The sequence below is a fragment of the Mytilus californianus genome, unplaced genomic scaffold (genome assembly GCF_021869535.1).
Source record: "Mytilus californianus isolate M0D057914Y unplaced genomic scaffold, xbMytCali1.0.p SCAF_10, whole genome shotgun sequence".
NCBI lineage: Eukaryota > Metazoa > Mollusca > Bivalvia > Mytilida > Mytilidae > Mytilus > Mytilus californianus.
In genome coordinates this window covers 340,269-356,742 of record NW_026262582.1, presented here as the reverse complement: position 1 = coordinate 356,742, position 16,474 = coordinate 340,269, and the positions used below count along the sequence as shown (strand labels likewise).

Here is a 16,474-nt window from a genome sequence, read left to right as displayed (position 1 = left end):
TTTCAGCTAATGCTATTTACCGAGAAAGTTATTATTTATCAAATTTGTTGCTTTTGTTTTCAATTTCAAAATCAAAGAGTTTTGCTTGTAGGAAAATAATAGTGTCTTAATAAAAGGGGCATAACTCGAGAACGGTAAAAGTGACTACACAAATTCTAATCTTGATCTGTGCTTTGTGGTAATAAGCATTATGTGTACGTTAAATAACATTTGGTTGAGGCATACTAAAGTTATAGAGAACGGAAACCAATTTTGGGACGTACGTACGGACAAGGGTAACACTTAATTAATGCCCCCGTCTAGGCATACGATACAGTTTCGATCGCACGGTGATTGCTTTTACGAAATTTTGCGAAATTTTGCAGGCTAGCAATTTTCACCTAGTTAATTCAAATGTGTTATAAAAAAATATAGCTTCACATGCTTGTGGGATCAAAACACTTAAATTTATAGTTAATCGGCCTTTTCTATGTTTTGGACAGATACATTATGTTTTTTGTTTCAAAGATAAACGCATGTGGATTATCTTAAAAGATTTGGAATACATTCTCCACTAAAGTATGCATTTGTGTAACAATTCTTTGGAAATAATTCATGTTTATTAAGTTTTCATGATTTTAGACAGAAAAAAAACAGCAATTTTTACTGTATATTTATTCAATTCAAACAAAAATCATTAGTGATTTCTTCATAAAAAATGGAATAATATTCATACAGTATCAAGTCGAATGCCATTTTTAAAAAAGAGGGGTCCATGTACTCAAACATTAAATATATCAATATTCCATATAAAAAATATTTTATCTCAACCTATTGTTCTATTAATTTGTAATTTAATAGTTTTTACATAATCTTCGTAAAATTAAGATATCTAAATAATAAAAAGTATTTATTTAGACAATGGTCAAAAACAATATGTGCCTGTAATCCGTATGTAAAGCTAATGTTAATCTTAACCTATTGTTCTAATAATTTGTTATTACATAATCTTTGTTAATTTAGGGTATATAGATAAGTATTTTAGACAATGGCCTAAACAATGACCAAGTAATCCGTAAGTAAAACTGATATACTTAGATAATATGAAGACAATCTCCCTAATCTACGACCCCGTCATCACGATAACACATTGTCACCTTATGATAAAGTTGTCAAAGGGAAAGGCTATATACCACCTACGGCCGTCATTGATTTTATGTTCAAATCGTACATTTTCTACCTGTATTTTGTACACATTTGTCATACCTCACCTGTTGATGAACATTTGAAAAAAAGATGGAGGATCTATGAAAAGGATAAAACTTTAGAAAAGAAGGATTAATTCATAAAAAGGATAAAAAAGTGAAGAAAAAGTCGCCAGTTATGGGAGAGTAAGTACTTTGCTCGTTTATCAATAGATTTATATGAAAAAGTAAACAATGGCAGAATGATGAATTTATAATATAATATATCAAAACGAAATTGTTTTAAATCGGTGAGAATTTGATACTTTACGTGCTTGTTGACCATAAAGTGTTTACATTTAGTGTTTATTACATGAATGACTGACTAACTTTTGTTTGATAAAAATAGTATCATGGAAACATCTAGGGGATCTAGGAGGGTGGTACACATATTACAGACGAAAATGCATGTTTTTAGTACAATGCTTTATTATTTTTGACAACCGAAATCCCTTTTTCCTTGATGGATCCCACAGCATATCCCTTCCCCACAAAAAAACCTTGTTGAAAAAGTTCTGGATCTGTCACTGACTTCAAATACTGTCTTATTTTTTCACGCAAATGATGATGACGGTTTTTTTGTCTTACATTATTTACGGCATGCAAAACAGATTGTTGGGATCTCCTGTAGTTGGTGATCGCAATACTGGTATACCAGTATTGTCCACAATACTGGTATAAAAATTTTGTACCAGTATTGTGACTTTTTTTTTTAAAAACAACAATACTGGTACATTACTGATATACCAGTATTGTAGTTGTATTGTTCACTATACTTTAAGGTGTAGAATGAAAAATGAAATTTAAGCAAAATTAGATATTAAAGATCAAAGGGAGATTATAAATTTATATTTTAATACATGTATACTAAGATTCTAAGCATTTGTTTGTCTTTATTTTCTTATCAATCTTTCACAATAAACATGATAAAAGATATCAATATCCATTAAACATAAAAAGTTGCTTAATAGGGGAACCTGATTATAATCAAATTAACTTATTTGTCTACATGATTGTTAAGGGTAGTTAAAGCAGTTGATTCAGAACCATGGGCAATACAATTTGTAGCAGATATATCTACTGGTACAAATACTCAAATACTAATACTAGACAAGCACTCCTACAGTAAGAGAGCCGTACAGGTGTTATCTAAACAAGCTTGTAATCTAGTAAGCGTAAGAGAAAGTCCACAGACTGAATGCATAAATATCAATATAGGAAGTGGGGGTTGCAGAAATGCCATCTGAAGAAGAAATAAACAATACCAATGCTGATGATACAGTAGCTATAACAGCATTAATGTCAATATAAAATTCACTAAAATAAACTATTGAGACTTGGAAATAGAGAGCTGGAAGAAAACATAGAAGAAAGTAAAGAGTTTGTTAAAATGCTGAGACAGTACGGTTCCCTTAAGAAAAAAACATCAGAAGATTTAACACTTTCTTTGATTACAATCACAGCTAGTGTACCATCAATGGCATCATCAGTTAAACATACAATCCTTCCATATGAAATTGTCATGTCATATGATAATATCATTATGCATATAATACATGTATATGTGACACCTTTAATAAAAGATTAATTACCTATATATATGTATTGTTTATTTAAAAAAAAACCACAATACTGGTACAATACTGGAATACAATACTGGTACAAAATTTTTATACCAGTATTGTGCACAATACTAGTATACCAGTATTGCGATCACCAACTACAGGAGATCCGATTGTTGGTTTCCCATATGACCGCCGGGTCTGCTTTTTTTCTTTGTTTTTAACAGATGAAGAAAAGAACAAAAATCTTTTTTAAGATAATTATTATTGATGCTTTAATTGTCTGATAATTTATTTTAATATGTTTTTCATTTATCATTCTTAAAGTTCAAAAACGCTTATATCACAATAAAGATAAAATATAAAGCCAAACAAGTTTTTTCAATATTTTTTTTTGTCAGTTGTTAGGATAAATTTCCTGCATAGAAAAACTGCATGTGCCTCCTTTGAATTTTTGAAAAGAAATAAAATAGAAAGAAACCAACATTTAATGTTCAATGGCTGACTTGCACGGATTAAAAATACTTTTGTAGCCGCGAAAAGCCAATCTACTTTTTAAAAACTTTACAGCCTTTTTACACACAAAGATAGTAAGTAAGCTTGTCTCAATGACAGCCTTTTTACACAAAAAGCTACACACAAAGATAGTAAGTAAGCTTGTCTCAATGACAGCCTTTTTACACAAAAAGCTAAGTTTGTCTCAATGACATACTTTTTACACAAAAAGCTAAGCTTGTCTCAATGACAGACTTTTTCAGAGAGTAAGATAACAAATTAAAATTGTGTAGACTATGGGGAAGAAAATGTTAAAAAAAAACTTGAAAAAATCAGATCGGTGACGGTGAGGGCTTGGAGTTTTAAAATTGACAGCATTAAAAAGATAAGTGTCCCCCGTTTGTAACGTCTCCCCTATTCAATTTGATAAGTCAATCTACATACTATATATATATACATTTCGACAGTAAACAACAGTAACATTGTAGTAATTAAGTGTATTCCATATTTTATTCATCTTTCATTCGCCATTACACCGACATTATATCAGGTTATTATGCTTTACACACCCTTACAGTGTATCTAACATTATTTAATGTGTATTTTAATATATGTCAGACTAGACTGAACACTCACATACCATACACGTATTAAACCAAGGTGACATAACCTATTTGTACTTCAGTAAAGTTGAATGTTCTCATTTTAACTCTAAATAAATCGGAATAGAAAACGGAATGTTAAAACAACTTTATATATTTATTTAACCTAAAGCAAAATGACAGTCATTTGTTACATAACGTTATCATATATGACATATACATACAACTATTTGTAACCAGACCAAGTGTGGGAAGGGGCGTTCACGGGACTCAGTATTTAGACAGTTTTACCTATTGGAATATTAACTGGGGGTCTGGGTAGGGTTAGTAGAAAAGAGATTAATGGTCCAAAACAATTTTTAAAAAATGGGCTAAAAATAAAGAAAAGAGAATGACGGTGTCCTAAAACATATGGAAAAGAGATTTACAGCCCCACACCACAGAAAGAGTCATGAAAAGTAAAGAATTATACATAAATGAAGACTACAGATCTTCGCCAGGTAAAAACTATCAAAACAGGCCCTTGATGATTAGGCATTGATCCGTGGTAAATATTTGGTGATAAAATATTTCAAAAAGAGAGTACCTGTCAACAAAGGAGAATTGTCCGTAGATAATGCCTGTCAAAACAAGAGTATTATCAGTAGATCGTGCCTGTCAGAACTTGTATTGTTTTTATACAAATACTGGTTTTTCATTATTTAAGTAAATTTGTTTCACACCATTTGTTTTAAAAAGCCTTCAATCGGTACTTAAATTCATAGTATCACAGCCCAATGTGTGTACTTGAAGGTTCTAACAATATTCTGATTTATTTCTAAACACATCAGCAAATTATAAACGCTCCATACCACGGTTTTGACAGCTTTTGGCAAATTCAGAGTATTTATCTCTTGAAGGTACAAAAATGTACAAGAAGAACATTCGGGTAATCAAAATTATGTTGAAAGCTATGTATTTCTTTGGGAACACATAATTTTATTTTTGTTAAAAATCTACGTCCTTCCAAGAGGTAGGGCCATTTCCCCTGAATTTATTCCTCCCTAAGGCCGTTTTCAAAAATGCCTTTCAATCGATAACCCAAATTGATAGTATCATAGCCCAATGTGTGTACTTTAACTGGCCCCTTTTTTATCCCTTTAATTTTGTCGACCTCTCCATTAGCTCTAGGTAAATTGGCCCACTAACCCTCTGATTTTGTCGACCTTTCCATTAGCTCTAGGTAAATTGGCCCTACCCCTTTAATTTTATCGACCTTTTCATTAGCACTAGGTTAACTGGCTCTACCCCTTTAATTTTGTCGACCTTTCCATTAGATCATGGTAAATTGGCCCGAACCCTCTGATTTTGTCGACCTTTTCACTATCTCTGGGTAAATTGGCACTAATACAAGTGTAAGGGATAAATTTGTCCTGGTAAAATATGTCCGGGCGGACACATATTACTAGTATAAAAAGTCCATGGTTACAGAATTTACTAGTATTTTTAGTCCGATGTTAGTTATTTATGTCCCCAGACTAATTTTCCTAGGAATTCAAGTCCATGTCATTAATATTCCTAGGTAAAAACGTCCATGTTCTTTTTTTAATAGGAAAATATTGATGATTCAAATCATTAACATTATACAATATTGGAAATTTAAATATTAAGTTTTAATATTGTTTAAGAGTTGTGTATTTATATTTTTAATAAAATTCATGTCCCCAGACTAATTTTCCTAGGAAATCATGTCCATGTCATTAATATTCCTAGATAAAAACGTCCATGCCCTTTATTTTAAAAGGTAAATATAAATGTTATGTTTTAATATTGTTTAAGAGTTGTGTATCAATTTTTTTTAATATAATGTTTGTCCCCAAACTAATTTTCCTAGGAAATCATGGCCCTGCCATTAATATTCCTAGTAAAAACGTCCATGCCATTTATTTTAAAAGGAAAAATTTAATGAAACAAATTATTTACATGTAAACAATGGAAATTCAATTTTTATGTTTTAATATTGTTTAAGAGTTGTGCATTAATATTTTAATAAAATTCATGTCCCCGGACTAATTTTCCTAGGACATCATGTCCATGTCACTAACATGCCTAGGTTATAACGTCCGTCCATGTCCTTTATTTTAATAGGAAAAATTAATGGAACTTTCCAATCTTAACTAAGAAAATATGTTGTTTTTTTTATTTGCAATAATTTTTAAAATATAATAAAAATTACAAGAGAAACAAGTCTTTGGACAATTTTTACTAGGAAAATAAGTGCCAGACATATTTTACTAGCTATGGACTTATTTTCCTAGGAAAATTTGTCCTGGGACTTACATTCCTAGTAAAATAATGGTCAATGACTTGATTAACTAGGAAAAAAAGTCTGGCGGACAAATTTTACTACCGGACCAAATTTACTGTTACTAACCCTCTGATTTTGTTGACCTTTCCATTAGCACTAGGTTAAATGGCCCTACCCCTTTAATTTTGTCGACCTTTCCATTAGCTCATGGTAAATTGGCCCTAACCCTCTGATTTTGTCGACCTTTTCACTATCTCTGGGTAAATTGTCCCTAACCCTCTGATTTTGTCGACCTTTCCATTAGCACTAGGTAAATTGGCCCCACCCCTTTAATTTTGTCGACCTTTCCATTAGCACTGGGTAAATTGGCCCTTATACCCCTTTAATTTTTTCGACCTTTCCATTAGCTCTGGGTAAATTGGTTCTAACCCTCTGATTTTATCGACCTTTCCATTATCTTTGGGTAAATTGGCCTTAACCCTTTGATTTTGTCGACCTTTCCATTATCTCTGTTTAAATTGGCCCTAGCCCTTTAATTTTGTCGACCTTTCCATTATCCCTGGTCAAAATGGTCCTACCCCTTTAATTTTGTCGACCTTTCCATTAGCACTAGGTAAACTGACCCTACCCTTTAATTTTGTCGACCTTTCCATTAGATCATGGTAAATTTGCCCTAACCCTCTGATTTTGTCGACCTTTCCAATATCTGTTTAAATTAGACCTACCCCTTTAATTTTGTCGACCTTTCCATTATCCCTGGTCAAATTGGCCCTACCCCTTTAATTTTGTCGACATTTCTATTATCCCTGGTCAAATTGGTCCTTCCCCTTTAATTTTGTCGACCTTTCCATTAGCACTAGGTTAAATGGTCCTACCCCTTTAATTTTGTCGACCTTTCCCAGAGCTCCAGATAAGAATTCACAAATTGGGGTTTTTACCCACCAATTTTTTATGTAATTGGGTTATAAAGTTTTTAAATTGCATTATCAATTCCAATTCACCCCTCAAGCAAATATCAAATTGGGTTTTTCACCACCAAGCTCCTTAATGTATTGGGTTTTTTCATCAACACAATATTGAATGTTTAGGCATGTTATAATCACATTATATCAACCCCATGCAGATGTTTTTCCATCTTAAATGTGTTTCTTTCTTTGTATATATGCTAGCTGTTTTATTTGGTTTAATCACTGACGAGGAACTGTACGTTTAATTTGTGTCCGATTTTAAACGTTCTGCCAGTTTTGTATTTTCTCACATCTTATATAAACTGCAGCTGGTGTCACTAGTAGGACAGTTACTTATTACCTTTCTAGATCCAATATGATCACCCTACAGTTTAGTTGGGGTAACTAGTTGGACAGTTACTTATTACCTTTCTAGATCCCATATGATCACCCTACAGTTTAGTTGGGGTAACTAGTTGGACAGTTACTTATTACCTTTCTAGATCCCATATGATCACTCTACAGTTAAGTTGGGGTAACTAGTTGGACAGTTACTTATTACCTTTCTAGATCCCATATGATCACCCTACAGTTTAGTTGGGGTAACTAGTAGGACAGTTACTTATTACCTTTCTAGATCCCATATGATCACCCTACAGTTTAGTTGGGGTAACTAGTAGGACAGTTACTTATTACCTTTCTAGATCCCATATGATCACCCTACAGTTAAGTTGGGGTAACTAGTTGGACAGTTACTTATTACCTTTCTAGATCCCATATGATCACCCTACAGTTTAGTTGGGGTAACTAGTTGGACAGTTACTTATTACCTTTCTAGATCCCATATGATCACCCTACAGTTTAGTTGGGGTAACTAGTTGGACAGTTACTTATTACCTTTCTAGATCCCATATGATCACCCTACAGTTTAGTTGGGGTCACTAGTTGGACAGTTACTTATTACCTTTCTAGATCCCATATGATCACCCTACAGTTTAGTTGGGGTAACTAGTTGGACAGTTACTTATTACCTTTCTAGATCCCATATGATCACCCTACAGTTTAGTTGGGGTAACTAGTTGGACAGTTACTTATTACCTTTCTAGATCCCATATGATCACCCTACAGTTTAGTTGGTGTCACTAGTTGGACAGTTACTTATTACCTTTCTAGATCCCATATGATCACCCTACAGTTTAGTTGGGGTAACTAGTTGGACAGTTACTTATTACCTTTCTAGATCCCATATGATCACCCTACAGTTTAGTTGGGGTAACTAGTTGGACAGTTACTTATTACCTTTCTAGATCCCATATGATCACCCTACAGTTTAGTTGGGGTAACTAGTTGGACAGTTACTTATTACCTTTCTAGATCCCATATGATCACCCTACAGTTTAGTTGGTGTCACTAGTTGGACAGTTACTTATTACCTTTCTAGATCCCATATGATCACCCTACAGTTTAGTTGGGGTAACTAGTTGGACAGTTACTTATTACCTTTCTAGATCCCATATGATCACCCTACAGTTTAGTTGGTGTCACTAGTTGGACAGTTACTTATTACCTTTCTAGATCCCATATGATCACCCTACAGTTTAGTTGGGGTAACTAGTTGGACAGTTACTTATTACCTTTCTAGATCCCATATGATCACCCTACAGTTTAGTTGGTGTCACTAGTTGGACAGTTACTTATTACCTTTCTAGATCCCATATGATCACCCTACAGTTTAGTTGGGGTAAGTGTGGCTAAGTGTTTAGATTTTTATGTAATATATGTGAAATTTAGGTGCTGTAAGAAAGTTTTGCCAGTCCTTTCACCTATTTGCTAGATCTACTTTTTAATAAAAATAATAAGTAGTTCCCAGATTTAAGATATACCCCAAAACCTTGACCAGGTTTATAGGTTTAATGACGGAGACCACATTCAACTTAAATTTACAGTGTTAAATTTACAAATAATTCTGCAACATCAAATAAATAAATGACAATGTTAAACTGCACTTGCCAATAGGACAACTATCATAAGCATACAGAACAATAAGACCAAAACAAAGAAAGTGTCAAGATGCATTGACGTAAAAAACGGATATGTGTATTCACTCATCAACTAAAATGAAAAAAATAATATATAAACTAAAATTATACTTGAATGTTTTTGTTTAATTTAATTTACATAAATCTGGGTTAAGTTGTCCCAGCTGATTAGAACTTTTAGTTTTGATGCTTTCCAACTACATATATCATGTCATAATTGATTTGGCCTTTCACTTTTTCCAACTGATTTCGTTCTTGACAAAACCCCGTGTTTATAGTTCTAGCAATGTTCTCGTTAAGGTACGCAAACGGGTCTTGTTATCATCATAATAACTTTCCCTAAAGTATCAAAAAGAAGCTGAAAACATGCTTCTATTCAATATTTTTATCGGATATTTACTTTCGTTTTAATTCATTGTAAGTTATGATAAATCCCGAGCAATTCGAAAAAAAATATGACAACAAGACAAACGCTAATTGGATAAACGCCGAGAAGATCGAAATGTTTTCACAAACACGTGTACCTTTTGAGCAACGGAAAATTCCAACAGGGACCCATTTCAGCTACTTGATGCAGGGCTCTATTTTAAGAACGAAAGGACATTTCCAATTATAAATATTATAAAAATAGATTTACGCGACGACTGTAATCAGATAAGGGTAAATAACGCAAACGATAGCGAATAAAAGCGTTAAGAACTCATGGTTTTGGTATATAATTGGGTTTTCCTTTGAATGAATTGGGTTTTTGAACCCTGCAATGGGCAATTGCATTGAGTTTTTAATTATTTGTATTGCGTGATCACGCAAATACGCAGCTTATCTGGAGCTCTGCCTTTCCATTAGCTCAAGGTAAATTGGCCCTTACCCTCTGATTTTGTCGACCTTTTCACTATCTCTGGGTAAATTGGCCCTAGCCCTCTGATTTTGTCGACCTTTCCATTAGCACTGGGTAAATTGGTCCCATCCCTTTAATTTTGTCGACCTTTCTATTAGCTCTGGGTAAATTGGCTCTAACCCTCTGATTTTGTCGACCTTTCCATTATCTCTGGGTAAATTGGCCCTAACCCTCTGATTTTGTCGACCTTTTCATTATCTCTGTTTAAATTGGCCCTACCCCTTTAAGTTTGTCGACCTTTCTATTATCCCTGGTCAAATTGGCCCTACCCCCTTAAATTTGTCGACCTTTCCATTATCTCTGGTCAAATTGGTCCTACCCCTTTAATTTTGTCGACCTTTTCATTAGCACTGGGTAAATTGGCCCTACCCCTTTAATTTTGTCGACCTTTCTATTATCCCTGGTCAAATTGGTCCTATACCTTTAATTTTGTCGAACTTTCAATTAGCTCTGGGTAAATTGGCCCTAACCCTCTGATTTTGTCGACCTTTCCATTATCTCTGGGTAAATTGGCGCTAACGACCTTTGATTTTGTCGACCTTTCCGTTAGCTCTGAGTAAATTGCACTGATCCCTTTGATTTTGTCGACCTTTCCATTATATCTGGGTAAATTAGACATACTCCCTTTTATTTTGTCGACCTTTCCATTAGCTCTGGGTAAATTGGTCCTACCCCTTTGATTTTGTAAACCTTTCAATTAGCTCTGGGTAAATTGGCCCTAACCCTCTGATTTTGTCGACCTTTCTATCATCTCTTGGTAAATTGGCGCTAACGACCTTTGATTTTGTCGACCTTTCCGTTAGCTCTCAGTAAATTGCACTGCTCCCTTTGATTTTGTCGACCTTTCCATTATTTCTGGGTAAATTAGACATACTCCCTTTTATTTTGTCGACCTTTCCATTAGCTCTGGGTAAATAAGCCCTTCTCCCTTTAATTTTGTCGACCTAGTTCATTCTGTTTATTGTGATCATAACAACAATAATTTGGCAAATTATCAAAATGTCAAAGCAAGTTGTGTTTTAAAAGCTGAAGGTCATATTATATAAAATAATATAGATATGGCCACGTTCATGTGAGTACAATTGGAATACCCTTTTTTGCAAAATTTTAAGTCTAAATATTTAAACATATTTTATATTTATTTAATCATAAAGTTTATATATATTTCCAAGCATACTTTGATCAACATTGTTTCATTGCAATTATCTCTTCCTTTGTATACTTTTGATATCTTACAAAATGTAGATGTACCTAAATAAAGTCCCGCGACCCCTTATTGTGCTTTGACGACTGTAGTTTACATACAAAATGTAGTTAAAAAAAACCGACAGACAACCGTAATGAAATTGCAGTGAGTTGAAAGATTTTGCTCCGTGTTGACAGATCCTGGTGACGAAGAACAGCAATTACAGCGCTGCTCCTTTGATCTTTTTGCAAAACAAAACACATCCTGTATAAAGAAATTGAATGTGAACTGTACTGACTTTTCTGTCCTCTTGTATTGTTTTCCGCTGCAAATTTTAGAATCCAAGACGCTTCTTAATTACATTTTTCTTTACACTTTTATAGGATAGAAAACTTCAAGAAACAAGGGACCAGGATATTTAAAGTTGGTATCACAGATGATTCCAGTATACATTTGTTGAATAGGTTATACTGTGTAGTATTCCTGATCATTCTAGCCATGCTGGTCAGTAGTAAGCAATATGTCGGAAATCCTATACAGTGTTGGTGTCCAGCCATGTTCACGGGTGCTCATGTCAAATACACCAACAACTATTGCTGGGTGTCAAACACGTATTACGTAGACTTTGAAAGTAGTCTTCCGCTAGAAAAAGAAATCCGAGTTAATAAAGAGATTGAATATTATCAGTGGGTACCCTTAATCCTAGTCTTCCAAGCGCTTTTATTCTATCTACCCAGAATGTTTTGGAAAAGATTTGGAGGTTATACGTTATTGAATATTAAGAAGATGTTAAATATGGCCGCCAGCGCTGGATATCAGACAGGAGAAGAAAGAGACAAATCATTGGACGACATTGTCGCCTATCTTCACAAGTATATAAAGATCAGAAATACCATTTCGTCGCCACATCATAAAATGGAAATTGCAAAAGAAAAAATGTCGCGAATTGGACTTCACTATGGTAACTACCTGGTATTTTTGTTCATGGTGACGTCATTCTTATACATAATGACGGCCGCAGTCCAGATTATAATGGTTGATATATTTCTTGGAAACGATTTTAAAAATCTTGGATTTGAATTTTTAGCGATGATTTTCAAAGGAAGGAAATTTGAAGACCTGGAACGTTTCCCACGTGTTACTTTCTGTGATTTAGATGTCCGACAGATGACAAATGTCCAAACATGGACAGTGCAATGCTCTCTTCCAATTAATCTCTTTAACGAGAAACTTTTCTTTTGTAACTGGTTGATGTTAATTTCCATGGTCATTATCAATTCAACAAATTTTTTGTACAATCTAATTTCCATATTTTTACCTTACCGGACTGATAATTACGTCACTAAGTTCATGGAAATGGAAGGCGTCCGCGCTGGTCGAATTAATGAGAAACAATCACCGCGCTATGGCGAAGTTAGGAAAGAATTTGTGCGGGAATATCTTCGCCATGATGGTGTGTTTCTTATTTGGTTTCTTAGCAACAAGACAAATCAAGTTATAGCATCAGAAATTGTAAGCAAACTTTGGCAGCGTTATACAAAGGAAGGACTTGTTGAGGCCAAGCTACACGCCGACGATGACGAATATCTAAGTCCTACTGCTGCTTCCAATGCATGAAATCCATAGACATCGACCATTCATTTTTGTAGTGGACTCTGCTTCCATAGACACCGACCATTCAACTTGTGTAGGGGTAGCTGATTCCAACGCATGAAATCCATAGCACCGACCATTTTACTTTTGTAAGGGGTCTGGTTTTATTTAAACGAATTTGTTGACCCTAAATTTCTTTTTAAAAATGTTTTAAAAGGGAGAATTAAAAAAAAAAAGTTTGGTAAAACAAAATATACCGACATTGAGTATAACAAAAATCCACAGAACTTGTTCCTGTGTGTTAATTAAGAATAATTTTGGAAAGTACATGTAACACGTTTTTATAAACGTTTTTTCACGATTTCTCCTTAAAAATGGAATTTAGAATTTAATTATAAAAAATGACTGTAATATTTTAGCTTGGTTTTGAATAGATTCGAAAAAAAAATGTTTGTCACGAGAAAAACCCCATGCCACCCACAAAAGATAAATGGTTGGCACCTTTGTAAGGTTGTCTTGGTGATATGTTGGTGTCCATAGCTTGTATCAAGTTAAGTTTTATTTAAACTTTTATTGCAATGCACATTGTTTGTGCAGTATAATTTTATATGCTTTGTAGTTTTGATCTATTGATATGCCAGGTCAATGTATTTTTTGTGTTGAAAGTTAGAACATGTGTATTTTAATTAAGAAAAATAAAAAGACGGCAGGTCATCAATGATCGGTTTATCGATAGATTTATTTAACCAAACTCTTTTTATATTTTATTAGCAAAAAACACTACAGATATAAAATCGGGACGTGTTTGAATGTTAGTTCTGTACAGCTTTATTTATACTGTGTATTAGATCTAGAGATATTTTTTGGTCTACATGATAACGTAGTTCTGTATAGAGCTTGTCCATCTGTCAACGAGTTTGTTTTTGCTAAAAAAAAGGCGGAATATTTAGTTTTGAGACATTTTATTTTTATGAAATTTCAGATGGTTTTATGGGTAAATTGTAGTGTCTGATTATAAATTGTTGTTTCTTTTAACTTATTCTATTTTTAAATTCAGCCATTTTCATTTCTTCAGGATCGAGAAACAAGGTTCGCTTTGTTGCTCTTTAGACCAAAATAAAATCCATAACACAATGAAATTTTTAATATTTTACGATCTTCACGAGGCTCAGAGGCGAATTAAGGGGAAAGGTGGCCTGGGCAACTCCCTTACGGAGCTACATATATAGGTAATGCATATATTATGCACCTTTTCTTCTCCTAACGTCCTCTAGTTTTGGGGCCCTCTTTTTCAAAATACTGTATCTGCTTCTGAGGCTGCCTTGCTTTCATTGAATATCTTTGAACTTATCAAGTATTAATTACTTTATTTTCTATTATTTTATCTGTTTTTAAAACATTACCGTGTCTATAATGGATAGTCATTTCACTTTGAGAACATCGTGTCTATAATGGATAGTCATTTCACTTTGAGAACATCGTGTCTATGGTGCTATTAAACAGACACAATTTCTTGCCAGTATATTGTTAGAAGTTTTTTGGGGTTGACACACACCTATATAGGTCGGGAAATATCCATATAGATATTTTTGCCTTGTTATGGGGATACAGACGTTTGGAAATTATAAGACTAAAACTTTTATTGTCATTTTATATTTGATCTGGTCTAATTATATTTTTTAACACCGTCCAAGACATGCCGCGCGGATTATTTCTTTACCGAAAAGGTATAAATTGACATTTATTACTGTTAGTATGCATTGTTATATATCATAATATATCTTAGTTGGTTAGTAAATTATTTTATATAGATTGGCCTGGATAATATGCCTGGATAATATATTATCCTTTGAATAATTTGATAGGTGCTAAGAATATTTTGCGTTGTTTTTTAAGAGTATCATCATTTAGTTTTCACTTTTTTGAAAGACTAAGAAGTCATGTAATAGTCAACGGAGTGACAATTCAATTCCTTTATTTCGTGTGATTGGAAGCTTTTTTGCATAGTTTTCGACAAGGGGGAGGGGGTCTGAATTTGGGGGACCATATTCATTTCTGTAATATTTTAATTTATAGGCCATTTTTTTCTATACTTTATACTGTAACATTAGCATCCTATTTTTCTCTTTTCTTTATATTATAGCACCCATCTGTTTTATATTCTTTATATTTCAGCACCTCATTATTCTATATTTTCTAACTTTTTGATATATCTAACTCTATTCTTTATAGTTTTAAGTAAATTTTTCTCTATTTTTCAATCTATAGGCCATTGTTCTCTATTCTTTAATTTTTGGAATATTCTTCTCTATTCTTTATCTTTTTGGTCTATTTTTCTGTAAAATTGGTCCAATAGTCTCTATCCAGATCATTACAAATATAACATTAAGATTTACATACAAAAGAAAATCAAATGTGGTCTTCCACCAGTATAATTTCTGTGACGTTAATGTAACTAAAGAATCGAATCTACATGTCTGTTTGTTAGTCCTTCTCTATACATTTTTTTTATCATATATGCAAGCAATCGCTTATAATATAACAACGTACAGATACAATAGGGTATATTTCACCAACCCATATTTAGGGTAATCATAAAGCAAGGGACAAAAACCTATCCACGATATTTCACCAGTGCTGTTCTCAATGTTTGCGCTTACGAACGCTGTTCAGTTATATAATAAAATGTGATTTGGTATGATTTCATATAAGACAACTATCAAATAGAGTCCAAATGACCAAATGGCTTTTAGTAACTATAGGTCATCATACGACCTTCAATAATGAACAAAATCCATACCGAGTATTGTCAGTTATTAAAGGACCCCGAAAGCTATTTTGGTCAATATGACAAGCGGAACTTTTTTTTTCTGTGAAGTGTTTTTGAACTATGTAACTAAACTGTTCTGTTCGTCTGTTCATTCTTTGTAATACAAAGCGGTTCAAACAATTGATCATCATTTTAGTGCGTGACATTCGTATCTTACTTAATCCTAGTTTTAGTGCAGGGCATTCATTACTTATATATAATTATTATTGAATATAATTTTAATGCAGGGCATTCATATATTAATATTTCTACCAGTAACTGAAGTGAATGTTAAATAGAAAATGTAAAAACTTTTAGAGAAATAAAGATTTTTACTTTTTCTGACTTTCTTATTTTATTGGTCTATCTATAATGATACCCGAGTGATACGAAGTGCTGGTTACTAATGTCTGTGGTGTAAGTTAAGTGTTGCGACGTCCCTAATGTTTCGGAATTTGACATATGAATGGAGTAAGGATTTCTAACTGATCGTATGATTTCTTTTTGAAATGATCTGTATCGATGAAACCCAAGTGATACGAAGTTCCGGTTACAGTGTTTAAATTTCACATATCGCGTCCCAACTGTTTCTGGGTGCGACTATTGAAGAAATGAATATTCTGGATGTTTCTGACTTTCTTATTTTAAATAGATATTGATGAGACCTGATGATGCGAACTCCTGGTTGCAGTGTTGTTAGTTTCGCGTAGGGACGTTCCAGGGGAGGATCCAGCAATTTAAAAAAAGGGGCGGGGGGTTCCAACCATATGTCCCCATTCAAATGCATTGATCGTCCAAAAAAAGAGGGTTGAAACCCCTGGACCCTCCCCCCT

The 16,474-nt window shown here is 33.5% G+C and overlaps 1 protein-coding gene across 1 annotated transcript; it reads left to right on the top strand.

Moving 5' to 3' along the window:
* The first annotated feature begins 1,083 nt into the window (after nt 1-1,083).
* On the top strand, nt 1,084-15,981 carry LOC127717432 (innexin unc-9-like). Its single transcript, XM_052223070.1, has 2 exons — nt 1,084-1,370; nt 11,623-15,981. The coding sequence occupies exons 1-2, from the start codon at nt 1,363-1,365 to the stop codon at nt 12,854-12,856; spliced, it is 1,242 nt and encodes a 413-aa protein (XP_052079030.1). The 5' UTR covers nt 1,084-1,362; the 3' UTR covers nt 12,857-15,981.
* The last annotated feature ends 493 nt before the right edge of the window (nt 15,982-16,474 follow it).